Source organism: Grus americana, chromosome 3 (genome assembly GCF_028858705.1).
Source record: "Grus americana isolate bGruAme1 chromosome 3, bGruAme1.mat, whole genome shotgun sequence".
NCBI classification, from domain to species: domain Eukaryota; kingdom Metazoa; phylum Chordata; class Aves; order Gruiformes; family Gruidae; genus Grus; species Grus americana.
This window is the reverse complement of record NC_072854.1, coordinates 114,898,980-114,913,714: the sequence shown is the minus strand read 5'-3', so window position 1 is coordinate 114,913,714 and position 14,735 is coordinate 114,898,980. Positions and strand designations below refer to the sequence as shown.

The 14,735-nt window shown below is 58.5% G+C and overlaps 2 protein-coding genes across 23 annotated transcripts in view; both read right to left on the bottom strand.

The window, feature by feature from the left end:
* Positions 1–2,431: 2,431 nt before the first annotated feature.
* On the bottom strand, positions 2,432–4,773 carry OTX1 (orthodenticle homeobox 1). The gene is made up of 3 exons (XM_054821457.1): positions 4,662–4,773; positions 3,916–4,067; positions 2,432–3,204 (listed from the first exon to the last, which is right to left on the bottom strand). The coding sequence occupies exons 1-3, from the start codon at positions 4,756–4,758 to the stop codon at positions 2,455–2,457; spliced, it is 999 nt and encodes a 332-aa protein (XP_054677432.1). The 5' UTR covers positions 4,759–4,773; the 3' UTR covers positions 2,432–2,454.
* Positions 4,774–9,209: 4,436 nt separating this feature from the next.
* EHBP1 (EH domain binding protein 1) overlaps positions 9,210–14,735 on the bottom strand; it is a 229,641-nt gene continuing 224,115 nt past the window's right edge. For all 22 annotated transcript variants that reach the window (XM_054821276.1, XM_054821277.1, XM_054821278.1 and 19 more), the window contains 2 exons: positions 10,398–10,512; positions 9,210–10,215 (listed from right to left, as the gene is read on the bottom strand). In XM_054821276.1, coding sequence (XP_054677251.1) covers positions 10,125–10,215; positions 10,398–10,512 — 206 coding nt within the window. In that variant the 3' untranslated portion in view covers positions 9,210–10,124. The remainder of the gene's footprint in view (positions 10,216–10,397; positions 10,513–14,735) is intronic.

Here is a 14,735-nt window from a genome sequence, read left to right as displayed (position 1 = left end):
TAGTATGATGTCTTGCTACTACTGCTTGCAGAAGAGAACTATTTTATATGTAAGGATATATATAAAAAAAAAAATGCTTAAATATAGATATGTGTGTGTGTGTGTGTATATATATATATATATATATGCACACTGAAGGAGGTAACAAGGAAAAGAGCCATTTAAAGAAAAATCCTGTAACATTGACTTGGCTGCACTCGTCCTCTCCCGTCTCTCCCTGCCACATGGTGTGTGAGCGCTGGAGGCCATCGGCCACCCCCGCTGTGCCGTGGTCGTGACCCTGGAAGGAGCAGACGCTTGTGCCCGTGGCACCTGGGGCTGACCCCGCTGGTTTTTCTGCTGCAGCCCATTTCCCAGCAGCTGCAGCAGCACATTGCCGGACCCATTTGCACCCCACTGGGATGCTGAGGAGCTACAGGGGGGCGCAAACCCTCCCCAAAGTGGCCGCCTGGAGCACACCAGTGCCTCAACACCTCTCGCCTCTCCCCCCTCACCATGGTCCCCACTGCCCCAAGGGTGCCTTGGGGATACCAGGGATGGGAGCAGACAGCATGCAGCTCCCAGCTGCAGTGAGCAGTGCTGCAAGACCGCAGGGAGGAGGACGAGAATTTGGGGATGCCCTCTCACCATCAATGCCACATGGAGGGTAGCAGTGACTCCAGTGGTCCCCTCCACCTAGGGCCCCTGGGAGTGGGAACGGCCTCAGCACCACGGGGCAGCATCCAGCAACTGCAGGGAAGGTCAGGCGGAAAAAAAAAGAGGAGATTATCATGAGAAATAATTCGTCCCCCCTTCCCCAGCTAGATCGCAGCTGGCAGCGGCTGAGGAGGGAAATGCTGGGAGCCAGGGCTGGCAGCACAAGTGCTGAGCATCCCTCCATGCACCTGCCTGCACAGGGGGGCAGAGGTCTGCCTGTGTAGCTGTATGTCTGGGTGGCCCTTGCACCCCCACCACCAAGCCTGCCCATGGGTCCCAAGTTTGTGGGGCTGCCCCACCAGGTGGGGGGGGTGGTTTGCTGTTTTGGCCAGTGTTTGCACATCTCATGGGTCCTGCTAGCACCGTGGCGCAGCAATAAATCAGTAACCAATTAATGGTGCCAATTAACATAAAAGCAGGTCGAGAGCCCACACCTACAGAGGCAGCAGTGGGTCCCCCCTTCAGAGCACTTGCAAAGTCATCACACCCCTCCCATCCTGCTGGGCCCCCCCCCGGGAAACCTTTCCCAGCACCTTGCTCCCCCCAGGGAAGAGGAGGCCAGGGGCAGGGAAGGAAGGAGGACAGGACACCACGGCGTTTATTAGTTTGGATTTTATTGGGGGGGGGGGGGGGGGGGGGGAAGGAGGAAGAATGAGGAGGGGTTTGCCTTACAGTTGAAGGGGTAGTGTGGGGTTACGGCATCAAAAATCACACATACACAGTCCCCCTCCCCCTATGGGTCAAAGCTGCCGGAGAGCACCAGCCCGGGGCAGAGAAGGCAGCCGGGGGCTGCAGCCCAGACCCATAAAAATGCACCAACAGAAGGGGCTAAAAAAAAAAAAAACAACCCCCCAAAAAAACCCCCCACAAACCAAAATACACCCCCCCAAAAAGTCATGCCCCCCAACCCCAAAGCAGAGCTGCTTTCCCCTGCATCCCTCCCCCAAAAAAATAAACCAAAACTTTTTTTTTCCTCTTTTTCCTTCCTTTTTATTTTTTTTATATTTTTTTTCCAAAAGTTTTGGTTTTTTTGGTTTGCAGGTTGTGGATCAGCTGGGCAGCCCTTTCCTCCCTTCCAGGTACCTCCCCTGGGCTGCTGCCCCCTCACCCCACTGCCCTAGCCCCAGCCCCATGACAGCACGGCCAAGCTTGCACAGAGCCCTCGAGGATGGACAGAGGATGCAAAATGGGGAAAGATTCAATTTTAGGGAAGAAAAATTTTTTTTTAAGTTCTGTTCTGTGTTAGACTCTAGATAAATGCCAACCCAACAGCATCAACTAAAAATAATCATGGTCACTGGAACGGACCTAGTATTTACATCATTCCTGCCGCTCCCAGCGGCAAGAGGCTGTACAGGACCGGCAAGCCAGGGGCTCCCGCACCCAGGTGGGGTGAGAATCCCTGCATGAAGTTGGGGGGGGGGGTGGGCACTGGCAGGGCAGGAGCCAGCCTGCGCCTCTGCCCGGGGGGGCAGCAGGGGAGACGCTAGGCTTTTTTTTTTTTTTAAACTCCTCTTCTGTTGTGTTTAAAAAAATAATTATAATAAACCCGCTGGAGGGGTGCAGGAAGCAAATAAATATCAGTCAGTAGAGATGGGGGTGGCAGGACCCCCCTGGGGCATCGCCACTGCTAAGGAAGAGGGGGGGAGGAGGAAGAAGAGGAGGAAGAGCCGGAGCCAGAGTCCTGCCCGGGAGGCAGCGGGGAGACCCCAGGCCGGGGGGGGTCCATGTTGGCTTGGGGGGACGGTGGTCAGCCCTTCACAAGACCTGGAAGCGCCAGGATGCCTGGTCCTTGTAGTCAAGGCAGTCGGGGGAGTTGAAGTTGAGCTTCCAGGAGGCAGCAGCAGCGGCGGGCTCCTTGTAGTCCAGGCAGTCGGAGGAGTTGAAGGGCAGCCCGGTGCCGCCGTAACCCTGATGGTGGTGGTGATGGTGATGATGGTGGTGGTGGCCCGAGCTCTGGCTCAGCGGGTGGTGGTGGTGGTGGCCGGGCACTGAGGAGGGCCCCATGGGGCTGAGCTGGTGGGGATGGTGGTGGGAGTGCATGGGCGCCAGGTAGGAGCTGCAATCCACACCTCCGAAATAGGACGAGGAGGGTGGCGCGGGGTAACCCTGCCCGTAGCCCCCACCTTGGCCGTAGGAGACGGGGTAGCTGGCGGAGGTGGCAGCAGCGGCGGGGCCAGCCCGTTGCATGCAGGACGCGGCGGCCGGCGGCAGGGGCTCGGGCACAGTCACCCCTGCCGCACCCGGAGAGATGGAAGCTGGGCTCCAGATGGACGATGCTGGGGTGCTGAGAGATGCTGGGGCACCTGCCGGGGCTGATGAGGTCGAGCTGGAGGAGGAAGAAGAGGCTGAGCTGGAGGCTGCTGCCGGCGGTGTGAACTGCCCACTGCTCTCTGAACCCGAGCTCTCGCGAGCTGGTGAGGATTTCTTCTTGGCCGGACGGCTCTTGGCCCCACCGCCGCTCTGTTGCTGCTGCCGGCACTTGGCACGGCGGTTCTTGAACCAGACCTGGAGCGAGAAAATGGGGTACAGGGCAATGAGTGGTGGGGCGAGGAGGGGTGGTGGGGCAAGCGGGACACACCGCTCACCCCGCCGCCCCTCCTCACCCTGGGAGCACCCAATCAACCTCATCCCAGCACCAGTTCTCCCAGCACCCACACCCAGCCATTAGCACCACACGCCCCCACACCCCCAAAAAAAAAAAAAGCCCGCCCTATCTGGCACCTGGGCCACCCCGCATCCCGTCCCAAGCAAATATGTCCAGGGCCAGGCAGCTGGGGTGTCCCAGCTTGTGCATGTCCCCGGCGTGGTGACAAAATATGGTTTTGGGAGATGGATCCTGAGTGGGGTGCTGCCTGCATATCCCACCCTGCTGGGCATCATCATCTGGGGAGCAGTGCAAGAGGGAGCACCCCGGGAAGCACCCAGGCAGTAGGGCTGCTACACCCTAAGGCAGGTGGAGGGGGACAGAAAAATATTAATAAAAATAAAATTAATAAAAAATGGGTAAAAAAGAAAAATAAAAGCCCCCCCTTTGCCTGGATGCCTCCACAGTGGGACAGACAAGCAGCCGGACACTCATGAGCATCCCAGTCCCAAGGAAACAGGGATGAGTGTGGATGGACAGCCACGTCCAAGTTGCACTAGCCAAGTCAGGGTGCTCCCGCATCCCCCCAACCCATGACAGCGCAGGATCTCTCCCCCGCGCAGGTTCAGTACCTGGACTCTTGATTCGGGCAGGTTAATCTTCAGGGCGACCTCCTCCCGCATGAAGATGTCCGGGTAGCGGGTCTTAGCAAAGAGTGCTTCCAGCACGTCCAGCTGCGAGCGGGTGAAGGTAGTGCGCTCCCGCCGCTGTTTCCGTGGGGTGGCTGGGGGCGAGCACCACCACGCTGGTCACGCCGGGTCCCTGCGCACCTCCCGCACCCTCCCTCGCATGGTGGGAGCCCCAACATCCCTAGGGCAGGGGCCTGAGAAACATTCCCCCCTCTGACCCCAAAGAGCAGCAGTGCTCCCCGAACATCCCAGCCCCACAGCAGCCGGGCACTGCCTACTGGGGTCAGACCCTGCCCTGCTGCGGGCAGGGCGAGCGGCACAGGGCTGGGGAAGGGTCAGGCCTGGCCCCGGTGGGAGCAATGGAGAGATTTCGTTGTGTTGAAATAAATCTACTTTTTTTTTTTTAAGCTTTTTTCTCCTTAAAAATCCCCACGGAAATAAAGAAGCCCTGGGGACATTCAGCTGGAAACGGCATTGCCCCCCCCCACCTTGCTCTACCCAGCCAGGGGTGCAGGCAAATGGGGGCACCGACCCCACAGCCCACCCCAAACTGTACGGCCCCATGGGCTCATCCAAACCCGCCTGAAACGGATCTTTTCCCCCCTCCGCTTGCTCCCAGGCAGGCACCCACCGGGGCGTGGGTGAGTGATGATGGGGATGGCGAGAGGGCCGCGGTGCGGGACACTCACCCGGGTACCCCACGGAGGGATGCAGCAGGTCCATGGCGGGGCCCGTCAGCCCCAGCCCGTTCATGCCGTAAGGGGGCTGTTTAAGGTAAGACATCATGCTAAAAGCTGGGCAGGTTTCCTCCAAAGTCCCGCAGGAAAAAAAAAAATTAAAAAAAAAAAAAAATCAAATGTATGGGGTGGGGAGGGGGGAAAAGGATGGAGAAAAAAAAAGCCCCAACAAAAAGAACCCCCGAAAAAGCCCCAAACAAGAGGCAAAAAATTAAAAGCCAACAACAATTAAAAAACTGAGCACAAAATCGGCGTAAAAGGAGTTTTTTTCGTTCCGTCCCACCGTCACCGCTGTGAGGTCCTCAAGCGATCGCAGGCAAACGGAGGGAAAAAAAAAAAAAAAGAAGAAAAAGAAAAAATTAACAACGAGGATCGGGAAACAAAAAGGCAGATTTCTTCCCCGCGCAGAGGCGAGGCCGGAGCGCCTGGGGAGAGAGCGGAGAGAGGCGGGTTAGGGGTCCGGCCGCCTCGAGTCCTGCCGAGGGGCGCCCCGGGCGCTGGGCGGCCGCGGGGCTGCGCGTACCCCGGCGCGGGGGCACTAGGCAGGCGGCCTTTAATTGTAAATTTTATTAGTATTATTGTTTTATTTTATTTTAAACGAAAGCGAGTTGCGTGCAAGTGCCGAGAGGCAACAGTGCCCGGCGATGGGGAGAGATAAAGCAATTATTTAAAAAGATAATTGGATTAGGAATCAAAAGGAGGTACCAGAGGAGGGAAGTATAATTAATTTAAAAGCGAGCAGACGGGGACGTTTTAATTAGAAATGGATAAGAGTTAAAAAGGGAAAAACGAAAAGGGAGAGCGCAGGCACCCGAGCGGGCGGCAGATGCCGGCAGCCCGGGCCGGGACGGCAGCGGGGCCCGTCCCGGGGCTCGGGGACTCCGGCGGAGCCGGGGGGGGACACGCGGGACCTTGCGGCCGCCGGCTCGGGAGGCAGCGGCCGGGCTCGGTGGCAAAAAGCAGCAGATAAACGCGGAGAGGAGGAAGGGGCGGAGAGACCCCGGGCAGCCTCGCCGAGCCCCGGGGGAGGCCCCCGCTGCCGAGGCCGGGACCCCCCCCACCTCCCCCGGCTGCATCGCGGGCATCCCGGCCCGCAGGGGTGGTAAGTTTTGGGTGGGGGTGAGGGGCACCCGCCGGCGGGCCGGGGCCGGGCGCAGGTCGAGCGGCAGCGCCGTGACCCGGCGTTGCATAACTTTGCCGGGGAGCGCGGCGGAGCGGGACCGTCCCGGGCGGCGAGAGGGGAGAAAGCGGGAAATAAAGGGAAAAAAAAGAAGAGAGAAAGGAAAATCCCGGGGAAGCCCCGGCCCGCCCGTGCCCACCCCCGCACACACACACACGCACCCCGGGTGCGGGTGCCGCGGGCCCGCTCCGTCCCGCCGCCGCCGCCCGCCCCGTCGGGGAGCGCGGTGCCCGCCGCCCCCGCTCGCCTCACCTGCGCGGCCACCTGCGGAGCGACCGCCGCGGCGGGGGCTGCGCGCAGGGCGGAGCAGGCGGGGGGCGCGGAGGGGGCGGGCGTGGGGGGGTCAGGCAGGTGAGAGGCGGGCTGGGGGGAGGAGGGCCGGGGGGGGGGGCCGGGGGGACACGATGCCCGAAGCCGAGCCGCGCACCCCCAACTTGTCGGGGCGCCCCGCGTTACCTTGCCGGCGGCCCGCGCTGTCGGGGCGATGGAGCCGCGGCCCTGATGAGGATTGATCACCTACCCCCGGCCCTACCCTTGTATGTGCGCGCAAAGCATCTGCGTAACCAGCCCGGCGCCAATCCCCGGCCGCTCCCCGCCTGACTGACAGCCGCCCGGGCAATGGCAGCGCAGGGCGCCGGCTCCCTCCGCGCCCCCCCCCCCGCCCGCCCCGCGCCGCTCCGCGCCGCTCCGCGCTCCTCTGCGCACCGGTCTCCGACGCGCGCGGGCCCGGCCCCGGCGGTGCGGCGGACAGCTGGCCGGGGAACTAAGGGGGTGGGCGCGCAGGACTCCGCGCAACCTCCGCGCAGGGAATGGGGGGGTGGGAATCGTTAGAGAAGTTGTACGGAGGGGATCCCCTCCGCTCGCGCGCAACTCTGCCCCCTCCGCCGGCAAACCTCCTGCGCCGCTCCGCGCCCCCGCCGTCCGAGGGCAGCGCGGAAAAGTTTCGGCCGGCGCGTGCTCCGGAGCGGAGGGCGCTCCTGGAGGGGAAGGCGGTGGGGGGAGCGCAGGTGAGCGGGGTCCCGGCCTCTCCACCCCCCCGCGCCCCATCTCTGGAGGCTCGCCCAAACTTTGTGCTTTAAAATAATAAAAAAGCAGCGGCCGCACCTTTCCCCGCGTGTCCTAAATTCAGGGGCTGCTCCGCGCCGCGGGGGGCGAGCGGGCAGGGGCGGCCCAGGGGCGGCCGAGAAAGGGCCGGGGGGGGTGCAACGGGACCCAGCGCGCCGCTCCGCACCGCTCCGCGCGACCCGACTCGTTGCCCGCGGCGGAGGCGAAAGCGGAGCAGCGCGGGGCCGGCGCGGAGCGGCGGGGTCGGGGCGCGGAGTGGGGCGCTGCAGCCGCGCAGGCGGCGGAGCGGCCCCGGACCTCTAAGGAGGGCTTCGGTGCGCGGCTTTTGTTAGTCTCCCCAAATCAACTCTCTCTAATTGCAGTTGGAGCTGAAAGCGAGCTAATGTTCAAAGGCGCTGCCCGCCGGCCCCGACCAAAGCGCGGTTTTCCTTCTCCCCCCTCCTCATTTTGGTTTTTTTTTTTTCCTTCCTTTCCCTCTTTTTCCCAGGCGAGGAGGGAACCGTCTAATCCGGGCGGGAGGGAGACGCTGGGCCAAGAGGGGGGGGAGAGAAAAGGAGGTTTACAAGCTCCTCCGCTCGCCCACAAAAGTCAGCGACACGGGCACTTCTCCCGGCAACAAAGGCTCCGCGGCCCATTCACAAAAAGCAAAGTGAGGAGGAGGAGGGAGGAGGAAGGGTTTGGGGGGGGGCAATTCCCCCCCCCCCAGCCCCCCCGGTTTTGCACCGGTCCCATCAGGGCACTTCCCGGGCCGGTCTGCGCTCCCCCCCGCCGCCTTCCCATCACTTCGCCCCTCCGGGGCATCCCCGGTCCTGGCGGTCAGCGGGCAGCAGCCGCCCCTTGGGGTTGCTCCCCCCGACACCGGGGGGGGTATCCGTGCCCCCCCCCCCCCGCAACCACCGCGGTTGCCCAATCCCCAATTGCGGGCGCCTCCCCGCAGGCTCGGCCGGGGGCTGCGGGCAGGGCGGGCGCGGGGCTCGCCGCCTCCCGGGGTGACCGTCCCGGTCCCCCCCGACCCCCCTCTTCCCTCCGCCGGACGGATTCTGCGCCCTCCGCGGTGCCCCCAGGTAAGTTCGGTGGCCAGGCGGGGGCTGCGGGCGGGTAGGGGGCTGGGCTGCGCGTCCCCCCACGGCCCCGGCGGCGGGGAAGGGAAGGGCAGGGGCAGCTTGGGCAGCTCGGGCTGGCCTCGGGGCGGGGGGGCTCTTGCGGCCGGTTCCCGGGCTGGGGGGCGGAAGGGGGGGGAACACACTGTTCTTTTTCCCGCAACAAGGTGGCTGAGTTACTTTTTTCGCATTAAAAGACAGAGAAGCACCGGCCCCCCGGGGGGAATGCCCGCCCGTGCCCGCGGCCCCCCCTTGACCCCGGGGACAGCCCCAGCCTTCGGGGCTCAGCAGCTTTCGGCGCCCGCCCGGACAGGCTGCGCCGTGGGCTTGGCCGCCCTCTCCCCTCCCGAGCCTCCGCTGCCCTCCGCGGCCGCGGAGCCCTCGGAGCGTGTCTCCCCCCCCAGTCCCCAGCCCCTGTGTTTTTGCAAGTGCGCAGAGGGGCACGACGGAGCCGGCTGCCCGCCGCCCCTGCCCTCCAGGCGGCAAGGCGCTCCGCGCATCCTCCTCAACTTCTCACGGGGCCAAACCCACCGGCGGGCACCGGGGCAGTCCCCAGGCCCCCAGCCCCGATCCGGCACGGCCTCGGGCACCGGCGGCCGCTCGCACAAGGCCGGGCGCTTCCTTCCTCCACGTGGTGGGTTTGGGGTTTTTTTGGTGGGAGCGGGAGGGCGCGGCAAGGAGCGGGTCGTAGTTGCTCCTGGAGCCGCCGGCGATGCAGGGGGGGTGTGCGTGCGTGTGTGTGTGTCTCTCCCGGGACGGCAGCCTCGTCTCCGCGGGGTTTGGGCTCCCTCCGTCCCCGCCGCCCGCTCAGCTCCCTGCGGTAGCGCTCCTTGCGCGCCCGCGCCCGCAGCGGGACTTTGGCCGCGCATCCCCCGCGCCGGCCGGCGGGCGGCATCGGCCCCGCAGGGAAAAGTTTTACCTCCCCCTCCCCGAGCTGCGTTTTATTAAAAACAAACGAAAAACTTTTCTCTCTGGTGGCTTTCGTTGCGTTGAGGAAGCGGCGGCGGCGGCGGCCGGGGCGGCGGAGCACCGCTGCCCCCCGCGGGGTCGGGCCCTTCCCGGGCCCCCTCCCGGGCCGGCGGAGAGAGGGAGGAGGGAGGAAGGGAGCGATGGAGGTAGTTTCCCAGGTAAAGAGGAAAGCGGCAGTTACGGTAAGAAAGATTCGGCTTTATTGAAAATTTTATATATGACTCCATATTGTAATAAATAAACGAGACGAGCTCCACGAAGGGACGATGCGAGCGCGGGACACGCGTGGGGGCACACGGACGGGGCGGGGTGGCGGGGCGGCGGGGCGCGGGGGGGGGGACGCGGCCCGGGTGCAATAAATAACGCGGAGCGGCGGCGCGGCCCGCGGCCGCGGGGGGCCAGACTGGGTGGGAAGCGCCGGGCTGCCCCGGGCCGGGCTGTGCCGTGCCGGGCTCTGCCCCGGGCCGCCCCGCTCGCAGCCGCTCCCCGGGCTTTGCGCTCTGAGGGAGAAACCCCCCGAGTAAACCAGAGCAGCTCAGCTCTACTCCCGGGGAAATGTAAAACTCTTGAAAAAAACCACTGGTAAATACAGCACATTTTTAATAATAACTGGGGTGGATCTGACCTAACTATAAAATGTAGGTAGCTTATTAAGTATTACATATGGCAGGACTAGATGAAACCATTCCCAATGATTTTTTTTCCTATATCCCCCTCTCTAATCCTATTACGACAAAAACGTATTTATTTCAAAACTCAGCTCTCCTCCAGCTACAGAAACCAGGACAGACTTTATTTCTTCTGCTCCTTCCGCACATCGCCCGCACGGTCGGGGTCTCGGCGATTTCATTTCAAACCCTTTCGGCAGGAGAGCTGAGCCCACAAGGAAACCATGGTACAACGCGAGTTCGCTTGAATGGAAACCAAAAAACAACGGAGCGGGGCCCGGCGCAGCCTAGATCTGGCCTAAGAAAATGGAAACAAGTTTATTTTTTTTTTTCAAAACATCTTTTTTCTTTTTTTTTTCCAGTCTCATGTCGGCATTTTAAAAACGTAAGAAAGAGCCGCGCTGCGATTTCGCCATCGCTGCGGGAAGGCCGCTCACTGGAGGACGCATTTCTCTTCCTTCTTGGCCATCTTGCCTTTGTTTTGCTCGAGGGTCCTCTCCAAATGCTCGTCCTCTTCCTCGGCCCTGCGGAAAGAGGCGGCGAGAAGCGCAGTGAGGGGCTGCGCGAGATGCGCACCCATCCCGCTCACCTCCGCGGCCGCGCCGAACTCCCCCCAACCACGGCCACGGCTCCCGCGGACTTGGCCCAAACTTTCCGTGGGGGCCGTGGCGGGGACAGCCCCCACCACCACCTGCGCCCGACTCACTGCTTCTCCTGGGCGTCCAGGTCCCTGACCAGCGCGTCCCGTTTGTTAACGAGAATAACGAGTTCGTCCAGCAAAAGCTGCTCTCGCCTCTTCTGCGCCTCGGTCTTCTGCCAGTCTGCGAGAGAAAACCAAAACAAAAACAGCGCTGAGACGCTGCGGCCGCCACCGCCGGGGCGCAGCCAGCCGCGCCGGGACCTGGGGCCGTTGCGGCGGGGAGCCCAGCCCCGGCCCGGCACATCCCAGCCCGCGGAGCGCTGCCGCTATCCCCAGCGGTAGCTACCGCGGGGACAAGCGCAGCCCACCGGCGTTTTGCCTCCCTGCCCGCCTGGCTTGGGGGAGCTCAGCAACGACTTTAGGGTCGTTTGGGTTTGGGTTGGGTTTTTTGTTTTTTTGTTTTTGTTTGTTTTGTTTTGGTCTTGGGTTTTTTTTTCCCATGACTGTGTTTCCTGGACGGGCACCAACATTTACCAAGTTTCCCCTCCTAGGAGGAAAGCCCGTTTCCCTGCAACCCGGCTCTTCTTTGCTAATTCCTCGCTTGCTCTTAGCAGCTGGAGGAATCTCACACTGGGCACCATATGCTTCGCAGTAACTTTAAAAGCAGGTATCAGTTAATTAGCATTTTCCCCTTTGAAGTAAAAATACACTTGCTACATAATATCGCGAGGCCCCTTCACCCCCGGCGCTGGCAGGCAGCGGAGGACGGAGCCGCCTCGCTTTTCCCAAAGGGATTTTTCTCGCCGCTCCCCGGCCCGGCGGAGCCCCCGGCCCCGCACGCCGCAGCCCCTCGGGGCCGCCCCGCAGCCTCCGGCTCTCCAGCCAGACCGTAAGGGCTTGTCGCTGTCAGTCAAGCCCCAGCCTTCCCCGCCTCCCTCATTAAGAAGGTAAACAATGAAAAGCAGGAGCAGTAGATGATGAGGGAGATAGCAGGACAAATGAGGAGCGGGAGGAAAAGAGGACGCCGGCTCAAAAAGAAGAAAAAAAAAAAAAAAAGCGCCAGGAGAAGCCATCGCCACCGGCCCGGCAGCGTCCTCCTCCTCTTCCTCCTCCTCCTCGGCCGCGCTTCCCGAAGGCGAAGGGGAGAGCGGGTGCAGTCCTTTTGGCTTTCTCCCCGCGCTCTCTATTGCCCTGGGCGATCATGTTAAAACTCACATGGCTGGTGCTTATTCAGATAACCCGAACAATGCTCACCACCGGTTACCATGTGAATCTTCACAAACCCCGCAAGAATGCGGTGGTTCAAATCCCCCTGACCCCCCTCCAAAGCCAAATTTATTCAAGACAGCAAACTGCTCAGAAGCTTTATGAAAGCAAGTGGTGCTAGAGGGAATTCAGCCTTGTATTTACAAATTAAAAATTAGATGCATCATCATGCAATAAAGGTTGGAAGAGCGGCAGAAAGGCAGGAATGTGTAACCACTTTTATCGCGCCCTTGCCTTCTGCCTGCGCACACGGGCTCACGAGCGAGTTACGGGTCCACACGCACGCAGGGAAAACCCATGCCGACACGTGTGTGCAGACACACTTAGGAGAGGCGAACACGCACAGCCGTGTCTCGCAAGCGGGGAGCGATTCGGTGCAGCAGCACCAGAGCCCTTCCCGGAGCATCGGCCCGGCAGGGCTCTGCCGAAACTTCCCAGGAGGTTTTTTTCTTTCTTTTCATTTTTCTCTTTCTCTTTCTTTCCCTCTTTTTTAAATGTGTTGTTCCCCTCCACCGTAGTTAAGGAAATAATTTCCAGGTGTACACAGAACTTAAGTTACCAGCCAAAATTACTGATAATCTAAGACATTTCTCCTGCAATAAAGCTGCTTTGCTTTAATTTGGGGAGAAGCCTTTTAGGTGCTAATTTTCAACTCGGTCTCCCGATTTCCACCGCTGCTTGCCCTTTCGCTCCTCTTGGGGAAGGCTGCTTTAGTTCAACTCGTTTAAAACACACCGCTCTGCACCTCTGCAAGTCAGAGCTCCCAAACCCGGAGGGTTTTACCCGCACAAATAAAGCCCCTGCATGCGCAATGCAATCTCAGCGTGACAAAACCATCCTTCGTAGGGCAACAGCGGTGAGCCGGGCAGAAAAGGAGGAGAGAGACACGGCAGAGAATTTCACGGGTGTTTGCTGCCCCCCCGCACCAGACGTGGCCCCCAACTTTCAGGTTAACTTTCCCCCCGGCTTCTGCTGATAATTGTGCCGCGACTCAGGCTCCCCGGCACATCTGGGCACATGAAGCTCCGGATGAACAAAGGACCCGAAAACCCCCGTCTCTACCTAGACTCGATTTAATTATTTTGCAATTTTGATGGTTTTCACTTAATTGCAAAACTCTTATTTTTAAAGCCTTTTTTTTTTTTCTTTTTTCTTCTTCACCCTCTACTTCTCCAGTTTCAGCAGCGATTTTAGCTTTTGGAAGAGCAAACATCAGTCAAAATATTTCAGTACAGGTTTCGCTCAGTCCTTCACTACTATTTTTCTCTGTTAAGTCCCTTTCTAAGACCTACGGTTTTTGTTGCCCCATCTTGTAGGCCTGTGCGGTAAATAATGTCATATCAGGACTTCATGGAAAAAAACTTTTTTGTTGTTGTTGTTTCTGCATTTGCTTATTATTCGTGTTTGAAATACACCACGGGAAAACTTGCTGGCAGAAATACTCCCTTGGATTTTTACTTTGTTTCCTAGAAAAGGAGTCTGACTCCCCGCCGCCCCAAATAAATACCATCAAGTAGCAATTGGTTAAAAGACAAACTGGTGCAAAGTATTTAAATAATGTTTTATATGTAATTACATTGCAATTTTGTTTTATCCAGCAAAATACTGCTGTGCAGCAGTTTCGGGAAGCATCCCTCTTTAAAAAAGCAACTGTGTTCAAGTTTGATTTCTACCTGTTGTGCCTTTTAAGCTAGGATTACCTATAACACCCGTCACATATAGTTACCCAGGCTGACTGCAGCTCTGGGAAGCTACAATATGGACTGTGATTAATTTGAAGATTTCAGAATAATACTGTTATAAAAGCTACACTCGGGACAAAAATAGGATTAAGCTCTAAGGCTGTATATGAGCTAAAAGTGTTGAAAGCTACAGCCCCCCATGCCACCGCTCATGACGGGCAGTTTAAGATGACAGAGTTTGCTAAATTCACGTTAAAGTAGAAATGTTTTCAATTATTCATCTTCATTGACTTCATATTGTCTTTTTTTTCCCCCCACTGCTTAAACTGATAATTACTTTGAGCAAACAGGCGGCTGGTTCCCATAGAAATGTTTTAATAGAAATGGTCGAAAGTTCTCGTAGTAAAACCTTCAACCTCGCCACTATAATAAATAAGCCCGGCACTTTGATGAAAATTAACACTAGTTTTGTAAAGAGCACATTGGGGGATTGCAGTCAGGTCTTATCTTTAGTTCCAGTCAACTAGCAATCCTGAAAGAGTTTGCATCATCATCAGAGCAGGCCATTTGATAGGATTCTGCTGCTGAACCTAATCAATCTATGGAATACTGTGGCTGTGCGGTGTAACAAAGCTAAAATAGATTTACAAATGGGGTTTTAGAGGATAAGCTCCTCCACAGGATTACATATTGATTTTAAATATAAAAAGCTTATCATATAAACCATAACTACAAAAATAGTGAACCTATGCATAAATCCTTTTAGAAGAGCACCCACTTCAAACTATAAGCCAAGAATAAATCAAGATGTACAAAATCCAAAAGAAGATCCATTTCTTGGGCAGAAAATGAACACACCACCCCAAGGTGCGCAAAAATGAACTTATCTTTTCTAAGGAGGCATTAAATCTTGAGGGGAAAAAAAAAAAAAGAAGAAAGGAGCGAGAGGAAAGGTAGCTGAAAGTAAGGCATCCCGCCACTCGGCCGTGGTAAAAATCAGGCTCTGAAATGCAGCACCTTGTTTACACAAGCCGGCCGGCTCTCAGACAGCCAAAATGCCTTCCCATGTGCGCAGGTTAAAGCAAATCCAGTAACCTATATTTTCTTTGCCCTATTAGGCAAGGATTTCAGGCCTTTCTTGGTCAGAGCAGTCTCGGCAGTGGAAAGAAAGGAACGCTTTCTAGCTGGAAGAAGGCAGCACTTTAACTCTCTCGTTCTTATCTCTACGGCTAAAGAGGGGGGAAAAAGAAAGTATGCCTTTTTTTACCACCCTCGGTCATTCATGTGTTCCACGGGAAGTGCCGTGACACTCCAAAAGGCTATTCAGCTGCGTATGCCTCCATTTTAGCGGTTGGCTAAGAGGACACTGTCTCCACATCACTGAACATTATAACGGTCAGCACCTCCAGACGCCAGCGCTGCCCACACGCTGCCTGCGCAGGCAGGACAGGCTGGC